The sequence below is a fragment of the Triturus cristatus genome, chromosome 3_1 (assembly GCF_964204655.1).
Source record: "Triturus cristatus chromosome 3_1, aTriCri1.1, whole genome shotgun sequence".
NCBI classification, from domain to species: domain Eukaryota; kingdom Metazoa; phylum Chordata; class Amphibia; order Caudata; family Salamandridae; genus Triturus; species Triturus cristatus.
In genome coordinates this window covers 791,356,720-791,376,376 of record NC_140583.1, presented here as the reverse complement: position 1 = coordinate 791,376,376, position 19,657 = coordinate 791,356,720, and the positions used below count along the sequence as shown (strand labels likewise).

General features: G+C 45.0%; 1 protein-coding gene across 27 annotated transcripts in view; it reads left to right on the top strand.

The window, feature by feature from the left end:
- The window catches only part of LRRFIP1 (LRR binding FLII interacting protein 1), a 458,695-nt gene that overhangs the window by 112,464 nt on the left and 326,574 nt on the right, over positions 1–19,657 (top strand). For 2 of the 27 annotated variants that reach the window (XM_085645072.1, XM_085645070.1), the window contains exon 1: positions 18,674–19,338. The exons of 23 other annotated variants lie outside the window; for them this stretch is intronic. In XM_085645072.1, coding sequence (XP_085501198.1) covers positions 19,294–19,338 — 45 coding nt within the window. In that variant the 5' untranslated portion in view covers positions 18,674–19,293. Of the gene's footprint in view, positions 1–18,673; positions 19,339–19,657 lie in introns of those variants that run through there. 2 more of the 27 variants (XM_085645057.1, XM_085645068.1) reach the window with 2 other exon arrangements.

Genomic DNA, 19,657 nt, shown 5'->3' with positions numbered 1-19,657 from the left:
TTAAAGTAACTTTGAAGTTAGATATGGTAATAAATCCACTCTCTTGTTAAAATAAATAAACAGTAAGTCACTGAACAAAACAAAGGTTAAAGTGACTTTATAGTTAGGTATGGTACTTAAATATTAGCTTATATATAAAAAAAATCACTGAAAAAATCAAAGGTTAAAGTGACATGATAGTTAGGTGTTGAGGTAAGACTCTGAAATTCCATTCACGCCGCACATTTTTTCAAACACATTATTGCATTTGGAAGTCTACAATGCTACTTCCAGCATTAAAGTTGCCCTTGCTATTGAGAAACACAAGAAATTCATATCATCATTGGCATTGTCGTTGGAAGGCTGCAGTACTTGCTTTGACATACAGATGTCGCTGTAGCAATACATACACTCAGAAGTCTTATTTTGTCTGTCAGATAAACGGCATTGACCGGCCCTGAAATACACACTAGAGTGCTCAATAAAACAGTGGTTTGTCTATAACAAATGGGATCGTTATACAATGGAACAGACCAGTCTTAAGCTATGTGTTCACAGGTTCGGAACTACTTTTCATGAAATTGATGTTTTATAAATAGGGGGCCAGGCAACAGTCCATCAGTCTTCCATTTACCTGAGGGAATTTGTGGGCTTCACAGTTAGAACAATCAACAATCCAGGTTTATATGTGGCCATTTAGGAGAAAGCCCCTGCGTTTGTTTCCAGGGCAAACAGGCTCACATATACCATTTCACCCTCTCTAAGTTTGGGGTGGGGACTTGAGACAAACAACTTATACCTTACTCATAGGCTTGAATCACACGAATGTGAGAGACTCACAGATGCTACCACTCACTGGGCTACTTCAGAGAGCTGAAGAGAAAAACTTGAAAATATGACAAAGAAAAGTCATGAGTACATCAGATGTAGAGTCCTTCCAGATGCGTTGGAAATTGGCCTGTTTCAGAAGTTCCGTTTTCAGGTGCTTCCAAAACTGAAGGTAGACAACTTCTGTGTGACGGTCGGGCTGGGGTGTGCCATCATTTTGGACCTTGAACTCCCGGGGATGCTTCACTAAGACTTGCAGGAAGCCAGAGCTGGAGGTGGGTGGGTGGGTGTGGTGAATTTACAACTGTCATGAAGAGAAAATGACCAAATGTATTGTAATTGGATTTGCATAGTGCTTTATACCTCTAACGAGGCACCAACTAATATTACCAAACGGGTAGCATGCAAAACCATGGTTGAGTGCTTGGTTGGAAGGGTGTTGTATCGGAGTGATGCATGTGTAGAAAGCATTTTGTTGTGGTGCATGAGTGATCAGTGTCAAGTCATTTCCTGGGCTGCAGTACTTAATTAGTGTAGTTGAGAAAGAAGAGTCGGAGAGCGCACACACACAGCTTACATTATTCAGTAACTGCAAGCTATTCGTCAGGTCCCTTATAGAATTATCAGTCCACGACCCAGACAATCAATCCACGTCCTTTTCTGTGTAAAGTAGTCGAGGCACACTGTATAATTCTAGAGAGACCAATGATGATTAGGGGAGGGAACCACAGGGTTGGATTATGCTAGTCATCTATGATGTATGCAGAAAAGTTGGTGGCTTGGAAGAACGGATGCAGACTACCACAGCATCATCAATATCAATTCAAAACAATAAGCAACAAATGCATATAAGTCATATGCTCAGGAGGAGGGAGAGCCACCAATTCTTCCTCAATAGGAAGGTCTAAAATTTGAATACATTCTCCAATCGCTCAGCAAATCACCCTTGAGATCGTGGGGTTAGTAGTTTTGTTCTTTATTTTAATATCTTGTACAGCACTCTTTGCCCCTGGCAACACATGTTTACATGTTAGAAATAGTTCTTATGATGAGCACGACATTGTGTTGACCCAATTACCCCTGCACAAGCCCTGATGAACGGTCACAAGCGGACCATGTTAGTGGGAACAGACGCGCAGCACGGCACAGGAGCCGAGGAATATTGAACTTATCCTGGATGCAGGGGGGAATAGTTCAAACTGAACAACAACACTGGCGTGCAGGAACCAACTGGTCTTGACCAGGATGAAATCAGTCATTGAAGAATATAACTAGATACTACGCCCTGATGAAGTCCATGGAAGTTGGACGAAACGTGTTGGCTGTTTTAACAATTTTGATGTGAAGAATAAAATAATTTTGGAATTACAACTATTGGATGGACATAATCATTCTGGAACTCTAAATTGGTGGTACATTCCACATTTGTGATTGAACAAGCCCTGAAGAAGTCTGCTGCAATATCTCCGCATAGACTAAACCTGTGTTGGCAGGGGCAAAGTGTTCTGTAGAAGATATGAAAATAAAGAACAAAACTACTTATACCACGATCTCAAGAATGATTTGCTGAGTGCTCTGAGAATGTTATCATCTATGATGTGGATTAGATTTGTAAGGGGAGAGTTTATAATGCTGTAAAGTGTCCATCTGGAGTAACAAATGGAAGTTCTCCCTATGCATTGTATACACTTCCTCATACTAAGCCAAGGGGTTGGTTTACAAGCTTTTGGAATGGCAAAATGGCTATACTGGCATATCTCGGAGTCTTTCTGTATCTGTACCTTTACCACGCAGTACTTTACCACACAGGTAAGTAGTTAAAAAAAAAGTAATAACATATGTTTTATGTTGCTTAATGTTAAAAAGGGGGGTCTCTAGTTGGCAGAGGTAGGTACCTTTGTCCAAATAGGGACCCTTGCTTCTAGTCAGGGTAAGGGGGATACACACTCTAGATAACCCCTGCTCACCCCCTTGGTAGCTTGGCACGAGCAGACAGGCTTATCCCAAAGGCAATGTGTAAAGTATTTGTACCAACGCTCACAGTAACACAGTGATAACGCCACAAATGAACACCACACCAGTTTAGAAAAATTATGTATCTTTATCTAAACTCAACAAGACCAAAACGACAAAAATCCAACATACAAGCATTAAGAAAAATGACTTTTAAACGGTTTTAGCAACTGAGTCCATAGAAAATTATGGGTGCATGATTTCCTGCAAAGTACCTGTTGTTGCGACAAAATTCACCAAGCCAAACAGCTGCAGTAATGGGAAGCATCGAAAAACAAAGAGATGAATTGTTTCCTGAAACCTTCGTGGATGCGATGCAACAGTTTCGCTGGCACAGGGGAGCGGTGCGTTGGGTCCGATCTGTGGCGGAAGCGATGCATCGATTCTGAAACTACTCTAATCCGCAGGTGATGCGCCAGGGCAAACTTGCCGCACAGGGACAATGTGTGGAAATCCGGGATGCGTCGGCGAGTGATGCAGCGGCGTCGAGCGGAGCTGTGTCGATTTCTTCAGCCGCAATCCCTTGATGTGTCGATTCTTGCAGCGGCGACAGGTGCTGCGTCGGTTTCAGCAGGGTGCGGCAGTGCGGGGAGATTCTTCTCACACCACGGCGTTTCATCGGAAAAACTGTCCCAAGAGGAGCGATGCATCGATTTTCTTGTTGTTGCGTTGCTTTCCAGCTCCCAGTACCAGAAACAACCTCCAAAGACCCCACACAGTCACAGGCACTTCTTGGCAGGTCAGAACTCCCAGCAAGGAAGTTCAGGGGAGCTGGGTGTGAAGTCTTTGTGTTCCTGAGATTACAAAACAGGAGGCAAGCTCTACTCAAGCCCTTGGAGACTTTCCTCAAGCAGGGGACACAGCACAAAGCAAAGTCCTTTTCCTTTCCTTGGCAGAAACAGCAACTGCAGGCCAACCCCAGACACACAGCAAGGGCAGTACTTCTCCTCAGTTTCTCCAGCTCTTTTCCTTGGCAAAGGTCCCTCTTGATTCCACAAGTAGTCTAAAGTTCAGGGGTTTTAGGTCTAATACTTACACCCCAAAATGTCTTTGTTCTCATTGTGCAGAGAAGCCCTGTTCTCAGTCAAAACCAGTTCTGTCCTCTCTGTTGCAGCTTCCTGGCAGGAGGTGAAGACAGCATTATGGAAAGCAGACCAGGCCCATTCAGGCGAAAGGAAATCTCCTCCCCCTACTCTAAATGCAGCCCAGGTCTATTCAGCCCAACCTATCAGGCTCTCTGCAACCACTGCTCCTCGCCAGCCCCAGTCCCTGACACTCCAAAGCCAGACAGTCAATCCACATCCTAGCAGAGGCACACAGGATGGCTAAGCAAGAAAATACATACTTTCTAAAAGTGGTATTTTCAAACACAGAATGTAAAAATCACCCTCACTAAAAGATGCATTTTAACATTCTGAGTTCAGGCATACTAATCTTTAATTTTCTACCTTGTTACCAGGGGCAGTTATGTTTAAAAGATGTTATAAACAAACTCCCCATTCTGTCCTATGGGAACAGGTAGCCTTGCAATAGTGAAAAATGAAATTGGCAGTAATTCACTATCAGGACATGCCACACACATCTGGGCACGTCCTACCGTGTACATACACTGCACCCTGCCCACAGGGGTACCATGGGCCTGCTTTAGGGGTGACTGACATGTCAGAAAAGAAAAGGCTAGGGCCTGGCAAGTGGGAGCACTTGCTAAGTCGACATGGCAGTTAACAACTGCGCACAGACACTGCAGTTGCAGGTCTGAGTTACCGTTTCAGAACTACTCATGTGGGTGGCACAATAAGTGCTGCAGGCCCACTAGTAGTATTTGATTTACTGGCCCCGGCACACTCAGTGCACTTTACTAGGGAATGACCAGTAAATCAAATATGTCAATCAGGGAGAACCAATCATAATAGCAATTTACACAGAGAGCACTTGCACTTTGACACTAATCAACAGTGGCAAAGTGCACAAAGCATCTAAGCCAGCAAAAAAGAAATCCAGCAAAGCATGAAAAATACAGGAGACAGAGGCAAAAAGTCAGGGGGAACCACGCCTAAGATGCCAAGTCTAACACTTAAGAAAAGTGGTTTAGGTGTGATCAGAGGTAAAGGGAGGCAAGTGTAATTAATATTAGGGATGATTAAATGGAGGCAAGGGTTCTTTTAGGGTATAGGGATGGGCTGAGGTAAAGGAGGGAAAGGGTCATTTTAGGGTGCAGAGGTGTACATATATATATATATCACACACACACACACACATATATTATAAATACACGTGTATACACTTACAAACATATACATGATTGTATAAATATGTGTGTGTGTGTATATATATATAATACATATATATTCTTCACCAAATTGCCCTCAGCTTTAGGAAAGCACTCGACAGTGCCCTGCTATCCAGCTCTTTGCTCCGGACTCCCTCCTCGTTTCACTTTAATTAATGATGCCGACGCGTTTCGATGTAAAAACATCTTCTTCCTGGGCTGCTCAAATGAAACTCAAGGCTTGCATTACTCATTTCCGGTTCTTTTTTTAAGCCAAACCCCTCCAGGTGAGCGTAGCTGAGTGCAAGGTCAGCTGGTGATTTCTGGGGCTTGAAGTCCATAATGCAAGCATCAATATTCTTTAAGTAAGTTTGAGTCTGCATTTGATTTTGTGCTTCTATTTCATACTCTCGTGAGTGGTGTCACGTTTAGCTATCCAATTTCATGAGGAGCACTGTGCCGCCCTGTCCCAACAGTGTAAGACATCCGCCTCACCCAACTGGCGATAGCGTTTCTCTTCCCAGTAGGTGATGGTGCTTCCCCCACGGCCGGAAATGAGTAATGCAAGCCTCGAGTTTCAGTTGAGCAGCCCAGGAAGAAGATGTTTTTACATCGAAACGCGTCGGCATCATTAATTAAAGTGAAGCGTGGAGGCAGTCTGGAGCAAAGAGCTGGATAGCAGGGCACTGTCGAGTGCTTTCCTAAAGCTGAGGGCAATTTGGTGAAGAACATTACGCACGGCAGCCTGGCCGTGGGGGAAGCACCATCACCTACTGGGAAGAGAAACGCTATCGCCAGTTGGGTGAGGCTGATGTCTTACACTGTTGGGACAGGGCGGCACAGTGCTCCTCATGAAATTGGATTGCTAAACGTGACACCACTCGCGAGAGTATGAAATAGAAGCACAAAATCAAATGCAGACTCGAACTTACTTAAAGAATATTGATGCTTGCATTATGGACTTCAAGCCCCAGAAATCACCAGTTGACCTTGCACTCAGCTACGCTCACCTGGGGGGGTTTGTCTTAATAAAAGAGCCGGAAATGAGTAATGCAAGCCTCGAGTTTCATTTGAGCAGCCCAGGAAGAAGATGTTTTTACATCGAAACGCGTCGGCATCATTAATTAAAGTGAAACGTGGAGGCAGTCCGGAGCAAAGAGCTGGATAGCAGGGCACTGTCGAGTGCTTTCCTAAAGCTGAGGGCAATTTGGTGAAGAAAAATATACATATATATATTCATGTATATGTCTATAAGAGTATACACAGATATATGTATATATATTTGTAATTCTATATTAAAACTTTTTTTATGTTTAAGAGAGCTTCCCAACCCTCCTTTTTACTCCTTCTCCTGAACTCTAAAACTACGCTTGCCTCGCTTTGCCTCTACCCATCCCTTAACTATAAAATAACCATTGACTCCATTTACCTCTACTGACACCTGAACCCTAAAATTAATATATATATATATATATATATATATATATATATATATATATATATCATCACTAAAATGCATGGCAAAGGTCCATGTAATATGGCAGCGTGGCAACGGCATACATCCCAGTGCAGAGTACCTAGAATGGCCGTCCCGACTCATTCCATAACAAAGTGAGAACATGTCCTGGAGAGCTAAGTCTCAAAAAAGAAAATGGCAGGTTTTCGCACAACAGACTAGACACCTCATTAAATAGTAGACACAGACTTCTTCATTTTAACATTTTACATGGGGTATATTACGCACTAACGCTAAAGAGGTATTATCCTCCCTTGCATGGCTGCCCACAGAAGGATGCTTATTTTTTCTATCTAGGGTGGCAGTGTCTTCCAGACACAATGTTTTGAGGAATGGTCTCCAGCACAGAAGCCATAATTGTGGGAGTCAGATTTGAAAATGGATACTTTGTCACTATTGTGTGATGTGGCTAAGCTTTCCTGGTTTTCAAAGCAGTATGGAGCCATGTCTGTGGTGCTGACTGGGAGAAGAGAAACTGTATCATGGTACAAAGAGCCCGCTGCCCGCGTATTATGCATGGCTACTGGAGTTATTGTACTCCAACGGTTGAACCTCTGTCCTCTAATTCTGCAAACCAGTGGGCACATGCGCCCCTATTGGCTGTTGAGTGTAATGTTTCATGTATAACTTCAGCCGCATGGTCCTAAGATCTTCACCACAATATCTTAGGCATAGGCGCTGGAAGAAGGGATCCTGGGGATGCTGGTGCCCCCACAAAATAACCATGGCAGAGTTCTCAAGCTGAATGGGCAATAAATGATGCCTTTTTTTATCCGCTTACATTTGCTGTGCTTCACAGACAGAGGTCAAATGTCGGGCAAAGTCTTCTGGCAAATGGCTGTTTATTCTTTCAACATGGAGATTGATGTTTACATTCTCTGCAAAATGAGATGATTTTGTAAAGTGAACTATGTGGCAATGTTGCAGGGGTACAGGGAGTGAGAAACCAAAGGCTGTAGGAAGTCACTTTTTTCTAACACACAATAAAATGTAAATATCTTTAAATGCACTGTAAAAATGTTTCAAAATGTATCAGCAGTATCAGAAAGCACACAGGAGGCATGATTATTTACTGTAATTCTGAAGTATGATGAAAGCCAAGATTTCAATAGGGTCAAAACAAATCAAGTCATGCTTATTCTGAGACCCTATTTCAACACAATATCGTTTGTGCGCTTTTTATCAGTAAAAATGTTTGGGCATATTTAGTGGCAATCTCAATGGAAATGTTCTGTCTGTAAATGATAATGCACTGCCATAGCATGCTTCAGTAATATATGTGACAGTGGGGGCCAAAATGCACCACCAGCTACATACTTCATCCTTACCACTCTCCCGCTGAATGGGCATGGCACATTTGCTGTGTATGTTTTTTGAGTGATGCTTGGATTTTCAGAACCCTTATGACTTCAGTGATGTAATATTGATGGCAGCACCCCAACTTTGAAAATTGTTCCAGCCTCAATGGTCTTAGCGTTCCACCTCCATGCTTTGATGTTGAAGACGGCGCATCGCTGCCTCCCACACTCTCAGGGGACTTACGTCATCGTTGTGGTGTAATATGGAAGTAACGCTAATCATATGAAATGCAAGGGCTGCTTAGGGTAGCTTTATGTACGTAGTTTCTTCCATTACTGTAAAGTACCTTACATGGGCTCTGTTATACTCGCACACAGTTGGTACTTTTTCGGAACACGACTTTGAGGCATCTTGGCGTTCATTCATTCATTGGCTATGGCCCTGCCCTCACATTCAGAATTCATGGGTTAGGCTGCAAGACTATTCCTCCATAGTTTCGAGGACAGATGTTAACTTGGCACCAAAAGCAGCTCTACTGGTTATTTGGAATAAAAGGCACCTCGTACTGCATGGTCGTTTCTGATGTCATCTTAACGATTGCTAGACGTTTTATCGTTTGTCTTCACTCATGTAGTTTACCACCAGCTATACCAGCTTAAGCTGGGGTGATCGAGGAGCAGATTAAATTGTTTTATGGCCCTTCCGAACTTTTATCTCGGGCTCGCAAGTCAACACAAGTTATATGAAACTAATACATTCCGCAAGAATAAACTACAATAACACAGCTGCTGGGTGAGGACCAAAAGAAAACCTAAACGTGGTCTAAAACTATGACAGAGAGAAAGATTTTTTTTTAAATGACACAGAAAAATGTGAGGTAGAGGCAAATAGAGTGAGACCGCATAAAGGAAAGAAATTAAAATACAAATAACAAAGGAAGGAAAGAGAGCACGAAAGAACAAGAAAATAAGGAAAAAGATGGAAAAGGAAGGAAAAGGAAGAAAAGAGAAAAGGATAGAAAAAAGAAAAAGCAGGGACAACAAAATAAGAACCATTGAAGGAGAGGAAGAAGGAAAGCAGACAAATATATTGAAATAAAGAAGAAATAAATGTAAGATGAAAGAAGGGGTGACTGAAGGAAAGAAAATGAAAAAGAAATAACGAATGGAAGGAATATAATATAAAAAGAGATGCACAGGAACGACATGAGCATGATAACAATAAAGGGATATGAAAAAGGATGGGAAGCTAGGAAAAGGTCAGATGGAATGAGAGAAGAAAAGATGGATGGAAAAAAAAGATGGAAACACCATGAAATATTCATAAAAACAAGAAATGGTAATGGAAAGAAGGGAGGGAAGAAGCATGAAAGGAAAGCATAAAGATGGAAAGGATGAATGAGAAAAATACGGCAGTACTGGTAAATGAATAGTTTTTGCCCATATTCCTTTAAAATCCCTCTGTAATATTTATAATTTTGCACCATTTTCTGCAAATGTTGCCCAGGGGAACAATCCCCATGGCATTTCATAATAAGGGCAGGGATCATTCATGACGCCATGATGAAATTCTTCTCGCACTCTCGATCTTGCGACTCGCAACCGGATGATGCGACCCTCAAACGGATGATGCGATGGGTACCAGTTACTCTTGTTAACGCTTTCTACTTTCCAGCTCCCAAACACAGCAAAACGACCTCCTGAGGCCCCAAGACTAGGCAAGCACTCCAAGGCAGGTCAGAACTCCCTCAGCAGAGTTCCAGGGGAGCTGCTGGTGAAGTCCTTTTGTTCCTGGGACGTCTTAACAGGGAGCCTGCTCTCCTAAGGCCCTTGGAGATCAGAATTTAAAGAAGGGGTCACAGCAGAGTCCTTCCCCTCTCCTTGGCAGCAAAGCAAAACAGCAAGCAGGCAGTCTTCTTCTCTTTAGTTCCTTCCAGCTTTCTCCTTGGCAGAGGTTCCTTCTTAGTTCCACTGTGATCTAAAGTTTAGGTGTCTGGGGTCCTCTTCTTATACCCCTCCAAGTCTTTGTCTCTCTTTGTTTCAGTGGGGGGGGGGATTCCCCTGCTCAAACCGGTTCCTGGGTGTGCTCTGCCCTGGAGCACCTGGTTCCTTTCAGAGTGAGGGGCAGGGTCGTTAGACGCTCAGCAGGAGGTGGAGCCTTCTTTGTGCTGGCAGAGGCAGAGTCCTCAGCCTGGCCAGCAGGGGGTGGAGCCAGCATTGTGCTGGCAGAGGCAGACCTATTCAAACCCAGGGGCTACTCCTCCCACCCATCTAGAGTAGATCTCCCTATTCACCCTGCTGCTGACTCATCAAGACTCCTGGAGCCACCTAGCCCATCACATGACACCAGTCAGCCAATCTGCACACAGGCACACAGGAAGGTTAAACAGGAGAATAGATACTTTCTAAAAAGTGCTACTCTCACACAGTGAATTTAAAAACCATCTTTCTAAAAAGATGTATAATTAAATTCGGAACACAAAGATACCAAACTTGGATTTTCTATCTTGCCTTTAGGGGAATATAGGCATGTAAACAGCCTCCCCCATTCTGTCCTATGGGCAAGATAGACTCTCAGCAGTGAAAAACGACAATGGCTGTAATTCACTACCAGGGCATGTTGCACACCTCAGTGCATGCCCTACCTTTCAGATACACTGCACCCAGCCCAGGGGGGTACTTAGGGCCACCATAGGGATGCCTTACATGTACAGAAAGGGAAGGATAAGGCCTGGTCAGTGGTTGCACTGACCAGGTCGACATGGCAGTCCTGGACTGCACATAGGCACTGCAAGCAGGCCTAAGACATCATTTTAGCGCTACTCCTGTGGGTGGCACAATCAGTGCTGCAGCCCACTAGTATCATTTGTACTACCAGCCCTGGCACTCTCAGTGCACTTTACTAGGGCCTTGCAGGTAGAACAAATATGCCAAACATGTATAGCCAATTATATCACAATTTCCCTAGGGAGCACTTGCACTTTGACACTGATTAGCAGTGGCAAAGTGCCCAAAGCATCTATACCAGTAAAAACGACATCCAGCATAGAATCAAAAATACAGGAGGTAGAGGCAAAAAGTCAGGGGTAACCACGCCAAAAGATGCCAGGTCTAACAATTATTCACGGGGCCTTGAGTCTAATTAGTTCGCTACTCATCCCCCTTCTAAATACTACCATAAGGTCTGGAGACTTCCCTATAGCATGGAAGAAAGCGTGCATTCGACCTATTTTAAAGAAGCCCTCCTTGGACCCACGGGACGTCACAAGCTATCAACCCATCTCCTGCCTCCTGTTGGCGGCCAAGGTTTTGGAGAAAGCTATAAACCACGAATTAAACCATTTTCTAATCTCCAATAACATACTTGATATCTCACAACATGGCTTCCGAGTGGACCATTCTACTGAGTCTGCACTAGTTATGGCCACGGAAGAACTTTGCATGCAAATTGACAGTGGTGGAAGGGCTGTGCTGATCCTACTTAACCTGTCGGCCGCGTTCGATACTGTGAATCATCTAGTTCTTACGCAACGGCTGAAGGCAAGTGGGATCTGGGACAATGCACTGGCTCTTCTTACATAATTCTTGACAAATAGAGAACGCAAGGTCTGCTGGGATAACCTCAAGCTGGACAAATGTCATCTCCCTTGTGGAGTCCCACAAGGGTCGGCGCTCTCATCTACACTTTTCAAATTATATGTGACCCCATTAGCCAAACTAGTTAGAGACTTTGACTTCGCGCTTGTGTCATATGCCGACGACACTCAAATTATAGTCCCCATATCTTGGATGGATGACGTGCCGGTTGCTAGGGTTCACAGTTGTCTTGATCGCATCATACAGTGGATGCACACCAACTATATGAAACTAAATACTCAGAAAACTGAAGTCATGGAGTTTGGTAGTGACCTTACGATTTGGAATTCAGCTTGGTGACCAACAGGAGCAGGAGTCTGTCCGTCACCAGTGGCTCAGATGAGAAACCTGGGTGTGGTGTGGGATACACAGCTTAACTTCTCAGGACAGATTTATCAGGTCACCTCAGCCTGTTACTCCACGCTAAAGATTCTACGGAAGATCTTACCATTTCTTCCAGTGGAACTGAGAAAAACTGTGGTGGTAGCTCTTGTGATATCTCTGATTGACTACTGCAGCGCCCTCTATTTAGGGGTTGATAAACGGCAGTTAACTAAGCTACAATCTCTTCAGAACACCGCAGCACGAACCTTACTCAACATCCCTAAATTCAATCGCATTTCAGGGGCCATTAGGAATCTCCATTGGCTCCCTATTAAGCAGCGTATTGAATTCAAGGCTCTGTGCCTGGTCCATAAAACCTTGTAGGGAGATGGTCCAATGGCGTACCGCAATCTATTCCATTGGTACTGGCCAGGGCGTCAACTAGGTCGGTTCGGTCTAAATTCCGGGGCTCACTAAAAACGTTGCTCTTTCCAGTCTAGCAGTTGATCCTACCTTTTTGGGTTCCACCTCTCTCCTGTGTTTTCTCCAGCGCCAGGACGCCTCGGCAATCGAGTGCTATATAAAACCCCTACTTACTTACTTACTTAGGATGACTCAGGGGTCCCTCTCAGAGAAGGGGATGGACAGAGGGGAGGATACTCCAATGTCCTTTGCCCAGTTTTGCGCAGGAGCCGGAGTATGCGAGGAAGGCACCAAATGTGCCCTTCAAAGCAGTCTGGTGGCACTGGCAAGTGCCCCCACCCCAGCCCAATACACTAAGTCCTGTCTAGGAGTTGGTCATACCTCCCTGTGACAGGAAGCCTTTTGTTCTACCTTCCCCTGCTTGAGCTCAGCTCAGCAGCAGGAGGCAGAATCGTGTCTGGGGTCTGCAGCAGCACTAGCTTGCTGGCAGACCCTGGAAGGCTGTTACCAGGAGTACTGGGGGCTTCCCGGAGATTCCCCTCAGTGCATGGAATCATACCTCCAACACCGGTAACGGTGTTAGGGTATGAATCCATCATGTTTGATACCAAACATGCCCAGATTCGGCACAGCCACTATATAGTTATCCTTTGCGTAATGACGGATGGCCACTATATTAAAATGGCTGGCTGCACTTACAAAGCCTGTAGAATCAACGCTGGGATTTGTAGGGGTGCCCTGCTAATGCAGAGGAACCCTCACACTTATAACCCAGCACCCTGCCTTCAGGATTGAAAGGCCTGCCTTAGGGGGGACTTATAGGTTTGAAGTGTATTGACCTCAGATACAAGAAAACGTATATCTGTCATAAGTGTTGCTAGCACCAACTATCACAGGCTGCAATGGCAGGCATGTAGTCACAGTTTGAGTGGACTCTCATGGGTGGCACAATACATGCTACTACCATGGGAGACCCCTGGTTTACCTATGCCCCTGGTACCACAGTACCATATACTAGGGAGTTATCTGGGCACACCAGTAGCAAATTGTGGAGGTACAGAAGTACTTACCATGTCAATTTAGGGAGGAAGCACAGTGACTGGGGTCCTGATTTGCAGAATCCCAGTCAGACAAGTCAAAAAAACATACTGACACCAGCAAAAAGTGGGGGCAACCATGAAAGTAGATCCTACTTTCCTACGGGTGGGTTGTCTTAAGAGGTAGTAAACATGTGTAGGGTTTAGGGAAGGGTATTGTTAAGGGGGCAGTAAGGGGGGTTTATGGTACAAGGATGGGTAGCATTAAGGGGTAGTTAGGGTCTTTCATGGTTTAGGGAAGGATAGCATTAAGGGGTAGTGAGTATTTAGTGTTCTGGAAAGGACATTGATAAAAGGGAGTAAGAACTTTTGATGGGTCAAGGAAGAGTGGCGCTAAGAAGTAGTAAGCAATTTTTAGGGTTCAGAGATGGGTAGTGTTACTAAGTAATAGGGTATTGTAGGGTTCAGGGTAAGGTAGCGGTCGGGTGTATTAAGGGGTTTATGGTTCAGGAATGGGTTGCATCAAAGGGTAATGGGGTTTTAGGGTTCAGGGAAGGGTAGCGTTAACAGGTAGCAAGGAGCTTTAGGGTTCACGGAAGGGAAGAATTAAGAGGTAGCAAAGAGATTGCAGGGTTCCAGGAAGGATATAGCATAACAGCTAGAGCTGCAATGTTTGGAAGTGGGGAACCAAGTACTCTTCTCGGCATCGGCTCAACATCCTGGGATTCTGGGCAATTCACTTAATCTTTTCGTGCCTACCAAAAATGAATGTGTTCTTGTGTAATGTAACTGATGCTCATGTAAAGCACTCCGATACCTTTGCATCGAGTTCACGCTAAATAAAAGCTGCAAAACAAACAAAAAAAGGATTGTGCTAAGGGGCAGTAATGATTTTCAGGATTACGGGAAGGGTAATTTAATATTAAATCAGTGAACTGATTAAATATAGTATTAGTACTGTCATTTTTTTTAAATAAATACTCAAATTAACAATTAAATTCAATTCTGCGAACCGAGGAACTTTAAAAAAAAGTCTCTCCGTCCTGCTCTTGTGAAAGGCTTCCTGTGTAGTGTCTAGTGATGAAACAACGAAAGTCTTTCACAGGAGCTGTTGCCATTTCTGCCCTAGGGCACCTCGTGCTGCTTCAGTTACGTTGCAGGTGGCAGCTTCGTTGTGGGTGCATCTCACATATTGCTTCTCAACCTGAATATGGGGCCTGTGGTTGAAAGAGGCTATACTGGGTGAGGTGGAAAGGACAGAAAGAAGGGACAAGCCAGAAGAATGTTTTCCTATACTATACGTAGTACATCTGTGCACCTCAGTTATCATTACAAACTAGGTAAATTCCATGAAAGTACAGAATCCTCGAGTTCTGCCATCACATACTGTAGCAGGCAATGTCTTCATTTTGCCAAAGGAAGTCATGCTACACTGTAGCATGACTTCCTTTGGCAAAATGAAGTTCTAAGCTAAAAGGACCTCCCGCTTGTTTTTACGTCTGGTGTTCGATTTCGATTGTTTGCTTTAGATTGATGAGGTCTGGGCAGCTGCTCACTCAACAATAAAGTTTTGCTAAAAAACAACAAAGCAAACGTTGAATAAGTCAAAAAGGCTGGCAGCTAATGTCAGACCTGTTGGTCTTGCCAGTGCTTGTTTTCCTGCTGTACATTGCCAGGGGCCTGCGTTGGTTGGTTGATGCTATACAAAATTGATATAGCAGTCTGGGGGAATGTTATTTTCCGCGAGGCGTTGGGCAGGGTATCCTTGGCCACGCAGAAGTCGTCATGCCTCATTGGCGCTGCGCCTATGACGTGTGTCCCGTTAATAATGTATGTAGTGGATGCGTCTACCAGGCCCTTTCATCTTGTCTTCGGAATTGCTCTCCACTTTGGCTCCTAACAAGTGTGCGTTATTCATGTCATCACCTGCGCGATGTTCTTCTTTCTGTGTGTTCGTTCCACTTACCCCCAGTTCGGCCTCGTTTGGACTTTGAACATTTCCTCACCCACGCTCACCCCCTTTTATTTATTCTAGTCAGCCTTTATCCAGGATGTCACTGACCTCCGGCTCAGTGGTTCCCGCCAATGTAAGAGAATGTGGCAACCCATACAGACTGTGTGATCTGTAGCTTGCGGTTTTCATCCGAAGGGTGTTGTTGGTGACTGATAGCAGTATTGGGCGGAGCCAGTTATCCAGAATAGGAGGCAGATCAGGGGCGTTTCCTCCTAGCATGCAGTATACCCCTCGGGCTTGCACCTTCCACTGCCCCATTAGTCTGGAACTGATAGAGACCGCAAGAGAGACACTAGGTTATTTATTACCTAGCGCTCACCTGTTTGTTTGAGATTATTTCTGCGTGTTGTAGAGTGCAGCAGTACTTTTTTATTCTTTTAAAAAAATAACTTCTTTTATATAGCGCTTTCATCGCGTTTTTGCCTTTTCTAAGAGCAGTATTTAAACTACACTACAAGTACAAAGAACTAGTTCTTTTTACAAACACGTTATCGTGTTGCCTGCTAGAACCAGTACCTGACCAATCAGAATCCTCTCTGGAGTGACAGAACCTTCTGACGCTGCTGAGGCCTGCCGTTGCAGTCTCTTTCTGGCGGAGGCGGGCGTGGTTCTGGGTTGCCCTTCGCTGGGGATGCTCTGGTCTCTGTGCAGAGCATTAGTCTCCAGGAAGCCGCTCGCCCCCACGCATGTCCGGCTCATACCAGGCTCTCCGCTTCGCGCAGGCCTCTTCTCTTTCCACATCTCAGCGCTGGCTTCCGCAGGATGTTCTAGTTCCTCGGGCAGTGGTGCGTGCGTGCCTCGCAGGGGAAGAGGGCGGGGGACTGAGGTGACATATACAGCTAGCGCGAGATGCACAGAGAAGGTGGCGACTGTGAAACCGACTCATAGTGAGATACTGGAGGGGCAAGGAAGAAACCGAGGGGAGGGGTGAGAGGGAGAGACAGTATATGAGCTATCTTATTTAGCACATTGCTTTACATTAATTGTATACTGAGTCATTCCAATAAAGTAGGCCTGCATCGAGGCACACAGATGGCGGGAAGAGCACGGTGACAGAGCAGAGTGAAAGGATCTTTGTGTTAAGGCAGTAACCAACTCACCCATTTACATAAAATAAAATATGTCATCTGCATGTTACATAATGTGCTTTGCAGGAGACATATTGACCCTCTATGCTACTTTGATGCAAAACTGGGACTAGACAAACCACAGATGTCTCTAGCAAATATGTTAACCTCCAGAGTTATCTTATCATTATTATTTCCTGAGAGTTAGATGGCGGCACACAAAGATCTCTGCAGCAGGTGCCTTAACCCCATAAGATATTTTAAAATGCTGACTTTGCAACCAATTAAGCAACACAGATTTACTGCCACGTTTATCCTTGTTGCCAGTTTCTTTGTGGCAGGATCTTAAAAAATAAATGTATAGGTTGAAGCCCAGATTTTGTGTCAGGGTTGTGTCTCTTTTTTTTTAGCACAACTCCGATGGCAAATCTAATTTGTTAAATATTGTAATACGCTCAAATGTGCTCATGATGGACCTGCTAAACATATTTGTGAGGTCTTAAGATCTGATGTTACTTCTTGTGATGTCATTTCCCGTGATGGATTGTGCGATGTCATGCGCTGTGATGTCACACATTGTGATTTGCATGGGCCAAGATGTCAGTTGCATACTGCCTAACTTGGTTAGTCCCCCCCACTTCTTTTTTTTTAGGATTCGTGCCCTGACTTTACTCAAGTTAGGTTGTGGCTTGACGATCTGGACGAGTCTGTGCAGTACACCATGGCAGAAGATGGTGGACAAATGGGTGGCGCACATAAGCACAGGCTGCCAATTAGACCAGTGATAACATGTCTATATAACGCACGTAGGTCCAACAATTCACAGACTGGATCTAGTTTCGAAGGTAACTAATGGCACAGGTATGAGTTGGATTCACCTGGCAGAAAAGATGTTTCTGAAAGCCACTGGCAATTGTGAATAATGAAGCAGCAGAGACGGAGAACAAAGAGTACAATGACATGAAGCTTGAGAGAGAAAGATAGGCTTGAATGGACGAGAAAGGTTGAGAGAAGGGTAAAGGAAATAGAGTGAAAGGAAAATAGGATGTGAAAGCACGCACAGAAACAGGCAATGCCGGAATTGTGAAAAAAGTAATCCGGGAGCCCATAATTCGTGGGTCAGGTTGCCAAGGGAGAAAGGGGAATAGATTCCGGATGTATGGAGTCATGAAAAGTAGAGTCTAACAGTCAATTTATATCAAGAAAATGTCAGGGGACACCCAAATCACCTTCCTTTATCTGGGCGAATTATGAGACACATCATCAAAGCAGTTTGGCAAGGAGGAAAAAATTATCAATCTTTTTGCATCTAAGGAACTATATATTACCTTATGCACAGTACGCAGTCCTGTTGTCAATTCGTAAATATTAATTAAACAGAGTCCCATACCACAAGCACATTTTATAAAATCATTTTTAGTTATCTTCTTTTTGGTTTCAATATTAGTTATATTGAATCTTCATCTTCAATGTTTTTAATTAATGAGTGACATTTAGTATTCTGCTGCGGTAGCCGATGTTCACACCGTCTCCTGCTTTGACAGAAGTGATTGACACACAACACGTCAACTGTTGACACGTGTTTAAAGGTATTGCAGCTTTCCACCTCGTTGGAGTATAATCACGATCAGTGGAATTATTCGATTTTGCAACCGTGATGTTTTCTTCATAATTATGGATTTAACATATTTGCCACACAATCCACCACCTGTTGCATAAATTGCATATTTCACAAAAACTATTGTTTGTAGCTTAAACAGATGGAAAGGTACAAAAAAAATATGCAATTACATGTGGCCGTTTCAGAGACTTCACAAAGATCAGTCACCTCTCAGTTACTGTTGTTAGCTGTTCAAGCGTGAAACACACTAATGAGGCATAACCTTTACCTAGACACTAAAATTGTGGGTTCAAAATGGCAAAACAATAAAATAATGCTGCAACAGATTGTGCTGCATTAGGCCACATAATTTAGTCCTGTATTGCGGCATAATTTTATGTGTCCGTGAGTGCAACACAGGACTACTTCTCTGTCCAAGATGCCGATTATCAGGGAAAAAAAATTCCAAAGCAAATGGTATGTACATATCCGAGTATTCCTATGTAGAGATGTCTCAGCTGAACCTACTGGGAACAATGGGAAGTTTTTTGTTGTTTTTTTGGTTTGCGTGTATCTAAATTTGGCTCCACTTGTCCAACTTGTTATACCGATTAGCGCCCGGGTGGTGAGCAAGCATGAGAGGAAGAGAGAGGTGGAGCCCGGCAGGGCCGCGCCCTCCCGGTGAGTCAGGCGTCCTGGCACACACCGGCCGGCTCTGGAGTGCTCGAGTCGGGCGCTGTCCCGGTCTGAGGAGCCCACAGGAAGGTGACGGAGCGTCTCCATGACGACAGCGAGCTCCGTGTGCGGCGCAGCCCCCCAGGCCCTCAGCGTCTGCGGCCCTGGGCTCCGAGGCGCGCGCTCTCTCTGAGCAGACCTCCCGCCCGGCGAGGGCGCAGCACTGTGTGTACTTTCCGCCCGAAGCAGGTGCTTCGCCGCCGCGCGAGGGCTTTTCAGAGACGCACCTGTGCAACCTGTTTTTCCGGTGGAAACTTTTGGAGGTCCCCGTACTTACGAGTCGCTGCGGACCGGCCAGAAGGGCGCCCGGGTCAGGGCGGACGGTGCACGATCCCCTCGCAGGCTCTGGATCGCCGCAGACTGCGTGCTGAGTTACTGAGGGGAGCCCCGTGCCCCATTGACCCCTCTGCTTGAGGTGGCAGGTTGATTCATAGGAAGTTTTGGACCACAAGCTAACCTTGGACCGAGGCGGCGGCAGGTCAGGAGAAGCTGGTCTACCCGGCACTGGGACGCCGGCACGGAAGGCTTAACTCGGAGCATTAGTGGAGGCCACCATGGAGGAAATGGAGAACTGCCTGAGCCCCGCGGCCCAGGACCTGGTAAGGAAGGAAGCGGAGCACATTTGCGTTCACCCGGGGGGATACAAGGGGCCTGCGAGCAGACTGCGCTCTTACATTACCAAGTGGGCGAAGAGGCCACAGCCCCTGGGCAGGCCCTCCACCACGGGTAAGGGCACCCCTTCTGCAGTGCTAAAGGTGCCCTGCTGGGTGGTGGTGTAGAGGCTGTTTCCCTGCAAGTTGTCTCTCTTGGAGTGTGAGTGAGACTATCCTTCCAGTAGTGTTTCGGGTCCATATTGTGTAGTGTTTCGGGTTTGTATTGTGTAGTGCTGCGGGTCTGTATTGTGTGGTGTTGAGTGTG